We start from the raw sequence: 10,888 nt of genomic DNA on the forward strand, positions 1-10,888 counted from the left end.
AGCTAATTAGGCTGAATAGAGAAAGTTCATAGGGAAGCAATAAAAGAAATGACAGAAGTAAACAGAGTTGGAAGAGAGTCTGATAGCCAACATATAATTGAATCCAATGTTTTGCCTTAAGCATATGTATCTGGCTAAAAGTTATCTATTTATAAGGTGCATCACACTGCCACGGCGAAAAGGGCAAAGAAAGCAATGCTTTCTTTACAAATCAATATCACAGGCATTTAGCCTATCTTCATGATCAGCAAAGAGAAAAGGCAGCTTGACTTTGCACGTCACCATGGGTGGATGGGAGAGGGAGATAGTCAAAGAGACACATCCTGCAGTCTTCTAAGGATTCTGGAAGACATATCCAGGCATAGCTAAGGGATGAGATCATTGGAACAGGCTTTACTGCTAGTGGTTAATTTTTTTAAAAATTAAATGGAAATGGAAGAAAGCAACTGCAGATCATCACTGAAGCTACTACTCAGTCAAAGAGAGATATGAAAACCCATTGGAAGCTGGGAGCAACTGTGGACTGCTTGCTAAAGGGACTATAATTCTGTGGGAAGTTTGGCATGTCTTAAGTATAGAGGGGAATCTTCCTCTCTGTATTCTAAAGGGTAGTTACCTCAAAAAGAAAACAGTATTTAGACAACAGTGCTTTAGTCATTGTTACAGTAAAAGTTTTAAAACAAAATCCTATTTTGTCATTTTCATTTAGTAACTAAAAATTCAAATCTTTTTGCAGACTGTCAGGATCAGACAGAAGCAGCATATGTTTATGAAAAGGAAGTTGTGCCTGCAAAAACCCACTGGAATTTTCCAAGGATGTAACTAGCAGAGTTGACAAGAGGGAACCAGAGTATATGGTTTATTTGAATTTTCAGAAGACGTTTGATTTGTTGGTAATATATTGACAGAGATAGACAATTGCCTGGCTAATAGGAAGCAAATAATAGGTGTAAATGATATTTTTTCAGGTTGGTAAAATGTAATGAATGGAATGCCAGTGTGGTCAGTGCTGGGTTCTCAACTGGTCAAAATACATAAATGATTTAGATGTATCAATGAAAGTTATGGTGCCCAAATTTGCTGACAAAGATAGGTAGGCAATTAAGTTGTGAGGAGGACACAAGGGAGTTTATAAAAACAAGTTGGTAGTTTGAGTGAGTGGACAAAGATGTTGCATATAGTAAAGTGCTGAACAATGTGCAGTTGTCCATTTTAGCCAGGAGAATAAAAGAGAAGCATATTATTTAAATGGTCAGATTTCATAGCTCCGAGATGCAGGGGGATCTGGTTGTTTCGTGTATGAATCTGAAAAGGTTAGAATGCAGATGCAGCATGTTATTAGGAAAGTTAAGAGAGTTGTATTTATTGTACAATTGAAATTTAAAATCTTTGTTTCCTGTCACTCAGCCTTTTATGCATGCTGTTACAGTCACTTTTATTCCATGGATTTTCACTTTGTTGCAGTTTCTGTGGAATTTGATAACTTTTATGAAATGTAGAAACAAAGAAAATGTGAGCAGGAGTAGGCTATTTGGCCCTTCGAGCCTGGTCTACCATTCAATGTGATCGTGGCTGATCATCCGTCCCAGTACCCTATTCCTGTGTTCTCCCATAACCTTTAATCCCTTTAGACCTATGAACTATAGCTACATATTTCTTGAAGGTCTTCACTGTTTTGGCCTCAACAGTTTCCTGTGGCAGAGAATTGCACAGGCTCACCATGTTCTGGACTTCCAGCAGATCTCTCCTGCATCCACCCTGTCTAATCCTGTTAGAATTTTTGTAGTTTTTTCTATGAGATTCTCCTCTCATTCTTTGAGACTCAAGCGAATATAGCTCTAACTGATCCGGTCTCTCCCCATAGGTCAGTCCTACCATCCCAGGAATCGATCTGCTAAACCATCTTTGCACGCCTTCAGTAGCCAGAACATCCTCCTTCAGATAAAGAGACAAAAACTACAGACAATATTCTAGGTCTTATGAATGCCCTGTACTGTTGCAGCAAGATATCTCTGCTTTGAAGACCAACATACAATTTGCCATCTTTACTACCTGCATGTTTACTGGCCTGACTGGAATATCTCTGATTTAACTGTCCACTGCCATCCCAGCACTCAGCCCACCCTCTCACCCAACCTCACTGCAACCAGAATCAGTTCCAGCTAAAATAATACAAACCAGTGTGCAGGCAGTGGAAGTACGTGCAATATCGATGCTGACAGGAAAATCTGGGTGCAAAGTCTTTTAAATCTCTCAATTGCAGCATTGTGCTGGTAGGCTTCTTATGTGGCACTACATCAAATGCCTTTTGGAAATCCATACATACAATCATGAGTGATCTATTCTTCTGTGCGTTAATCTGCTTTTTGGTCTCCATTGGCCCCACCTCTCATTTTCCTACCCTTTTTTATACATATGCCTATAGAAAACTTTGGATTCAGTTCTGTGTTAGCTGCCTGACTCTCCTACTTTATTTGCCTCTCCCATTTCTTTTATTGCCTTCCTAAGAACTTTCTCTATTGAGCCTGGTTCTCACTTGTATCATCAACTTGCTATGTGTCATGACCATCTCCAACAAGAGAGAATCTAACCATTGCCACATGACATTACCATCAGTGAATCTACTGGGGGTTACTATTGACCAGAAGCTGAACTGGACTAGTCGTATAAATGCTGTTACTACAAGAGGAGATCAGAGCTAGGAATCTTGCAGCAAGTAACTCACCTTCTGAAACCCCAAACCCCTCCCCATCTACAAGCCACAAGTCAGGAGTGTGATGAAAATATTCCACAGTTGCCTGGATGGGTGCAGCTCTAACATCACTTAGTAGAATAACAGAGTGTTCTTTGATTCTTGGGAGCTCCTCTGATGGATCAAAACTTAAAATCTTGAAAAAAAATCTGGGAGAAGCTTCTGCCAAATTGCATGCAAGCCGTCCTTCCTAACATCGCCTCAGGCCTCCACGATAATATCAGTTGCATTCTTGATGTTAAAGCTCTTTCAAAATTGAAGAACGCTGTCCTTATCCCCTTCAGTGGCTGCAATAAGTCTGTTAAATGTGCGCCTTAAATAATAAGCTTTAAAAGCTGCTATTGTACCCTGGTCCATGGGTTTAAGTAGAGAGGTTGTATTTTGGGTAGAAATAGCACTTTGATGTTTTCAGAAAGCTCACCAATGGTGGGAGGATGGCTTGGCGCATTATCCAGGATGAGGAGAATCTTGAAATCCGCTTTTTTTTCCCCTGCAATACTTCCTAAAAACATCTGCCAAAACATCAGAGGTCAGAAAAAATTTACCCCATCATCCAACCTCTTTTGCTTGACCTAAAGTAGACGCCCAGAGTAGACTCAAGGTAACCTTTCAAGGCTCACGGGTTGGCAGAGTGGTACACCACCACAGGCTTAAACTTGAAGTCTCCACTGGCATTGACAACCAGCAGTACATCCTTTTGATATATGATTCTTTGCTACCTTAAAGCCTGGAGTATGTGCTTCATTCATAGAAATGTAGGTTCTTGATGGCATTTGCTTCCAGAATAAATCTGTCTTATCCAAATTGAAAATTTGATCTAGGTTGTAGCCTTCTTTGTCAATTAATTTTCTTTTAAACTTTGTGAGAAAATAATGTCGCGTGCTCCTCATCTGCACTGGCAGCTTCGCCGCATCACTTTATGTTATGAAAAGCATAGCGGTTCTTAAAACCAGCAAACCCGCCACTGCTAGCACTAAAGGTAGGAACATCTGCAGGATTTTCAGCTTTTTTTGTTAGATCTTCATAACTTGATAAGGCTTTCTGTTTTATGGTGAGAAGGGAAGTCCCATATCGCTTTTTCATTTGATCTCCTATCCATGCACTTAGCCGCTCCATCTCGTCAAGTTCCTTTGTCCGTGACCTCATTGATTTGTAGCACTCAGACTTGTTCCAGCAAACAGCTTGCTTTAATTGTTTCTGCATTGTCTCTAATGGTGCATAAGGTAGTCTCTTTTATTCCTGTTACGTGAACTATATCACATGTTCTCTCATTATGCTCAAAACTCTTTATAACATCTAGCTTCTCTTCCAGTGTTATAGCCTTTCTTTTATGTTCGCCATGTGCAATTTTACCACCAGGACGCTGCTTGCTAATATTTCTTGTCACTTTGTCCCCTTATTTTGTGGGTAACACAGCAGAATTTGCAAAACAAAAAACTGGAGTACTGTACTGTCTGTGCAATGATCACATGATGCCAGTACAGAGACTCTCTTGGCATTAATCCATTGCGCATGCTCAGCGCAAAGCCTGTGAAACGCTCGTGACATCGACGCGCACCAATGGAAGCGTTATAGCCAACACAAGTTTGCGTTTTAGAAATAGTGTTCCCCATTCGTTAGTTGTGATATAGCCAATTTGTATTGCCAAAGCACGCGTTTTAGCAGAATCCCCTGTACCGGAGAAACCTTTGCCCTCTTTATTATTGCTATGATCATTCAAGTCCTCATTGCATTCCCAACAGTTGTTGGCTATAGAACATACCCAGTAGAGTAATGGTACCTCAGTTGATTTTATTAGCTTTCTTTGACTTTTTTAGGACAAGCTCTGTCTATAGCACTATAATTTTGTCTTCAGTTGGGTTCGTTAATGCCACAGAAACAGGATCATTTATCTCCCCTCACCCATCATGGCTTTCTACTGCAGTTCACCAACCTTATTTACCATGCTTTGTGGTTTATTAACTGCGTTCATGTTTTCCCCAGACAGATTTACAATTGCATTCAGGATTTCATTGGGTTAACACTTCCATTATTAGAAATAGAGATTTTTTCAATATCCCAATATCAAAAATGGATTCAAAGTTTTGAAACACGTTGCCTTCCAAGTGACTTCAAGTTTTATTTTACAGTTTGTGAAAGAGATGGATAATGAGGTGCGTCTACGATTGATGCAGTTTGTCACAGGTACCTGCCGCTTACCACTGGGAGGATTTGCTGAGCTTCTGGGTAAGCATAACTGGTCAGTAGAATTGTAATTTGAGACTGAGCTGCCATTATGTTACTTCAGCATTTAGTTTCCAAAGCTCTGAATTTGGAGTGTACGCATATTGGGCAGATTTTTAAACAAGTTAAAATAATTTAATGCTCGACTTAAAAAAATCATTTATAATGAAGTTCTTTAAATCTGAAAAGTTTTAACTAATGTCATTTTGAAACTGGAAACCATAAGAAAGATGGTTATAAAGCACTTGATCCCTTCCCACACTTGCTGATGATTAAGAGTAAGCTAATTGGATGGTAGTGGGTCAGGTTTGATTTGTCCTGTTTTTTGTGGAGAGGACAAGCCTGGGCAATTTTCACATTTCCAGAAAAACGATAGCTTTGTAATTGTATTAAAATAGCTTGGTTAGGGGAGTAGCTGATACTGGAGCATAAATCTTCAGTGATATTGCTGGAATGTTGTCACAGCTCATGGCCTTTGCAGTATAGGAACTATGAGTAGCAGTAGGCCATTCAGCTCTTTGAGCCTGCTCCATCATTCATTATGATCCTGGCTGATCCTCTATCTCAGTGCCATGCTTCTGCTTTCTACTTGTACCTCTTGATATGTTTAAAATCTTCCTAATTCCTTCTGAATGTATTCAGTAACTTGGCTTCCACAGCCTTCTCTTGTAGAGAATTCCACAGGCTCACTGCTGTTCAAGTGAGAAATGTATCCTCATCTCGGTCCTAAATAGCCAACCCCGTACCCTGAAACTGTATCCCTTGGTTCTAGCCTCCCCAACCAGGGAAGGTATTCTCCCTGACTGTAGTCTGTCCAGCCCTTTTAGAATTTTATGTTTCAATCTGATACCCTCTCATCTTTCTAAACTCTAGAGAATACAGGAACCGATTGAATCAATATTACCTTAGAACAGTTCTTCCATCCTGGTATCAGCCTAATTAAACACCACTGCACTCCTCCTATGGCAAATATGTCCTTCCTTAGGTAGGGAGACTGAAGCTGCGGTCAGTACTCTAGCTGTAGTCTCATTGAGGGCCTGTATAACTGCAATAAGACCTCCCTACTGCAGAACTTAAATCCTTTTGCAAGGAAGGCCAATATACCATTTTGTTTTCCTGATTGCTTGCTGTGACTGCCTGTCTACTTTTATTGACTATTGTGTAAGGACACCTAGATCCCTTTTGTGCCTGCACGTTTCCCAATACATCACTGTTGAATTAATACACTTCCTTTCTGTTTTTCATACCTAAGTGTAAAACTTCACATTTAGCCACGTTGTACTACATCTGCAACTTGATTGTCCAGTCACTCTACTTGTCTAAATCACTTTGACGTCTCCTTGCATCCTCCTCACAACTCTCAATCCCATCCAGTTGTGTGACATTTTCTGGGTGTTTCTCATTTTCATCAATGCAGATTCCTCATCATGATTTGCCAAGCTAATATCCTTCCTCAATATTACATTGATTTATTCTTTACTAACAGTGCTACCTCACATCCTTTCTCTTTTTGTCTTTCCTTCCTAAATACCCCTGGATGTTCAGTTTTCCCATCCTGGTAACCCTGCAGCCAGTGTCTCTGAAATTGCAAATATCTCGTGTCTTCAGTTGTTTCTTGATGCCTTAAGAGAATACTTTATTTATTTTTAATTTCTATTTGTTGTTTTCTCAAGTTCTGAATACTCCCATCATCTCTACCTAATTAGATTGCCTGTGTGCTAACGTTTCTAGATTTTTCTTGCACTATAACCAGCCATTAGAAAGTGTTTGAAAGTGTTCAAAGCTGACTTTTCTTAAATTTTCCTTCCCTCCAATGAATGAATCTGACATTTGGATGCAGATAGTTTTGTATGATCAAGATAAATTGCACTACCAACCTCTGGCCCCATTGTGGCCAATTGGTAAAGACCAGGATATAGGGTAGAAAGGGAGGGAAATATTGTGATTAGGTGGGCTAGGTAACAGCATAAAGTGAAGATGAAGGGGTTGGTGTAGAAAAGTGAGGAAGATAAGAACAGACTTCCTCGAAATACTCAGTAGGTCCAGCAGCATCTATGGTGAGAGTAACAAAGTGAAGATTTAAGGTCAAAGACCTTTCATCAGATGGGTTTGGCTAAACCTGTCTGAAAGAGTATCAATCTGAAACATTAATCATGTTTCTGTCGACAAAATGTTGTCGGACCTGCTAAATATTTCCAGCATTTTTCTGATTTAACAGCACAATCTGTTAGGCAGTGAAGCTCAGAAGTTGAGCAGGGCAATCAAACCTGGAGTAAACCAGTACAGTGGGTGTTAAGGACTTGTGACAAGGAGTTAAAATATTTAAATGTAATGCACTGATGCTTATTAGCCCTCTTAAGTAATTTGGAAAGCCACTCAATTGTCTCACCTGCATCTCTTCAAAAGCAACAAAGGAAGGGGAATTAAACACCCACATCTTAACAATGAGTAAAATAATAGAAGAATTGTCATTTAAAGAAACTGAACTGTTTTTGTGTTTGGAAGTGTTGCACTCTACTTAAAAACACAAACTGAATTATGATACTTAGTTGCCCACTTGTGCCACACTGTGAAAATGTTTTTAACCTTGCATGGCAACATAGCTTCTTGACAAAGCAATAATGGTTTTTGATTATTTCAAACAGGGAGTAATGGTCCTCAAAAGTTTTGCATCGAAAAGGTTGGTAAAGAAACATGGCTCCCCAGAAGTCATACTTGGTGAGTAATGAACAAAATCTTAATGATCAGTTTTATTTATGACAGGAATATATCCATGATCTTAAATCAGTACTGTGCTTTGTCTGCATAAAATGTTAAATAATAGGTAACCCCCAGTCCCTCAGGGAAATGCTTATTACCCTGGAGTAGCCATTTTATTATCTCATTTTCTGTGTTCTAGATTGGGAGCCCAATCAATTGCCGTACAAACAAGGAATAGGAGTAGGCCACTTGGTCCTTTGAGCTTGCTCCGCCATTCAATATGATCATTGCTGATCTGATTTTAATCTCAACTCTACTGCAAACTCCCAATAATCTTTCAACCCCTTGGTAATCAAGAGTGCAAGAGTAGGGAGGTTATGCTTCATTTATACAGGGCATTGGTGAGACTGCATCTAGAGTATAGTATAGCACTGGTCACCATAGTTACAGAAGGATGGTAATGTATTGGAAGCCTTAAAAATATTTAACAACTCTGCATTCACTGCCTTTTGAAGAAGGCAATTCCGAAGACACCCCTCTGAGAGGGACGAAAATGTTTACTCATTTCTGTTTTAAATGGGCAACCCTTTATTTTAAACTATGATCCCTAATTCTCAGTTCTTCCACAAGAAGAAATATCCTTTCAACATCCACCCTGACAAGTCCCCTCAGGATCTTATACAATTCAACTGAGTCACCTCTGATTCTTCTAAACTCCACAGGATACAGGCCTAGCCTGACTTCGTAGTAGAAACTGCTCATTCTAGTTATTAGCCTAGTAAGCCTTCTTTGAACTATTTCCAATCTATTAACATTCTTCTGTAACTACAGTGATCTGCACTATACACAACACTACAAATGTAGTATCACCAGTGCCCTGTATAACTGAAGCACAACCTCCTTACTCTTGCATTTAATTCTCCTGGCAACAGAATGTAACATTTAATTAGTTTTCCTGACTACTTGTTGTACCTGCACACTAACCTTTTGCAATTCGTGCACCAGGAAACCCACATCTCTCAATGTGTCAGCACTGGTGCCTCTTGCTATTTAGATAATGCTTTTTATTTAAATTCTTTCTGTCAAAATGGACAATTGCGCACCTTCCACATTATACTCCATTTGCAAGATCTCTGCTTACCCTATCTATATCCTATTGTAGGCTCCTTATTTCTTCCCTTCATCTAACATTTATATAAATTGTCAAGGGTTGAGAGCCCAAGCACCATCCTCTGTGGCACAACACTCATGACATCCTGTCAGCACTAATATGTTGCTTCCTACATTGTGAACTTTTATTTTCCATAATAACCTTTCATATGCCATCTTATCAAATGTTGTCTGGAAATATAAATACAATGTACCCACTGGTTCCCCTTTATCTTCAGCACAAGTTGCTTCTTCAAAGAACTTTTAACTATTTTACTCTCTGAGGTCATCAATGCAATACCACACTTCTTCTCTATGCTGCACCAGTAACTTCATAATCTTGCAAAGTGGCTGTGGTTGTTGGTCACCTGACTGACCCTTGATGACATCATTTGTGAAGGATCAATCAGACAGTGACATACAGCTCTACATTTCCAACATATCTATTGACCCCTTCTCAGCCTCCACAATCACACGGTGAATGATTTAAAATTTTTTCCAAAAGTATAGTAGCCAAACTGAGGTTGTTATTTCCCAGTTCTGAACAAGGGTTATTGAACCTGAAGCGTTAACTCTGATTTCAATCCACAGATGCTGCCAGACCTGCTGAGATTTTCCAACAATTTCTGTTATTGTTTGTTTGTTATTTATTATTTATTGACACACACATGCAAGAGCAAGCCATTCAGCTCCTGTAGCCTGCTCCACCATTCTAGATCGTGGCTCACCTTCTACCACAACACCTTTTATTCCTTCATTTATCACCAATAATGAAATTTTTAGAAATCTATCAATGTCTCTCTGAAATTATTTAATGACTAGGCTTCCAGCACCCTCAAGGGTAGAGAATTCCAAAGATTCACCATCTCCTGACTGAAGAAATTCTCCTTGTCTTGTTCTGAGATGATTTCCATGAGTCCCACACCTCCCAGCAAGGGGAAAAATATTTCTTTCTGTATCCACACATTCCTCTGAAAATGTTGGAATTTTTGAGATTACCTCTCATTCTTCTAAACTCCAGAGAACATAGGCCCAGTCTCCTCATAGGACAAGCCCACCCTCCTAGGAATCAGTTTGATAAACCTCTGCAGCACTTCCTGTATGGTTATTATCTTTCCTAAGGGGAGAGTTCAGAATTGCAAGCACTGTCTCCAGTGTGGTCTCACCAGGGTCTACACAATTGAAGTACAACCACTTCACTCCTTTTCAGATCCTTTTACGATAAAGGCTAAAATACCACTTGCTTTCAAGACTGCTTATTACGCCTGTGTACTAGTTTTCAGTGTAATATTAACAAGCTCACCTATGTCCCTTGACCTTAATACTTTTCAATCTCTCACCATTTAAGAAGTATTGTGCATTTCTCTTAGAGTAGTTAATGTCACACTTACCTACTTTATATTCCATTTGCTGTGCTCTTGCTCTTTTACTCAGCTGTCTAAGTCCCCTTGAGGCCTCTTTGCATTCTCCTCACAACTCGGATTTCTTTTAAGTTTTGTGTCCTGTGCAATCTTGGGATGTTAAGTTAGTCCCTCGTCCAAATCATTGATGTAGATTGTGAATAGTTAGGGCCCAACCACTGATCCTTCTGGACCATCCCTGGTCATAGACTGCCAGCCTGTGAGTGACCCATTTATTCCTACTGTTTTCCGCTTATTAACTAATCCTCAATCCCTGTTTGTAGATTACCCCCAATCTCAGGACTTTTGTTTATCAACCTCCTGTACGTAGTAACTTTATGAACTCTGTTAGCAACCTCCTCATCAAACTCGGACAGGTCTGTCAAACGTGATTTTCCTGTCAGAAATTCAAGTTGACTCTGTCCAACCAGGCAATTATTTTCTAAATGTCTAGTATTTGCATCCTTTATCATAGCTAAGTGTCTTCACTATTATTGTAATTCCCTGTTTTCTCTTTCCATCTTTTTTAAACAACTTTCCAATCTACAGAAATAATAGTTTTGAAAGATCATCAATGCATCCACTATCAGTGCATCCATCTCTTTCAGCACTCTCTGATAAAGATCATTCAGTCCTGAGGATCAGTCAATTTCCAGTCTCATTA

General features: G+C 39.5%; 1 protein-coding gene across 1 annotated transcript in view; it reads left to right on the forward strand.

Moving 5' to 3' along the window:
- LOC109914200 (NEDD4-like E3 ubiquitin-protein ligase WWP1) overlaps positions 1-10,888 on the forward strand; it is a 123,403-nt gene that overhangs the window by 109,164 nt on the left and 3,351 nt on the right. Inside the window, exons 21-22 of the mRNA XM_048596004.1 lie at positions 4,882-4,978; positions 7,621-7,693. Of these exons, the coding sequence (XP_048451961.1) occupies positions 4,882-4,978; positions 7,621-7,693 (170 nt within the window). The remainder of the gene's footprint in view (positions 1-4,881; positions 4,979-7,620; positions 7,694-10,888) is intronic.

The sequence above is a fragment of the Rhincodon typus genome, chromosome 4 (assembly GCF_021869965.1).
Source record: "Rhincodon typus isolate 14 chromosome 4, sRhiTyp1.1, whole genome shotgun sequence".
Classification (NCBI taxonomy): Eukaryota; Metazoa; Chordata; class Chondrichthyes; order Orectolobiformes; family Rhincodontidae; genus Rhincodon; species Rhincodon typus.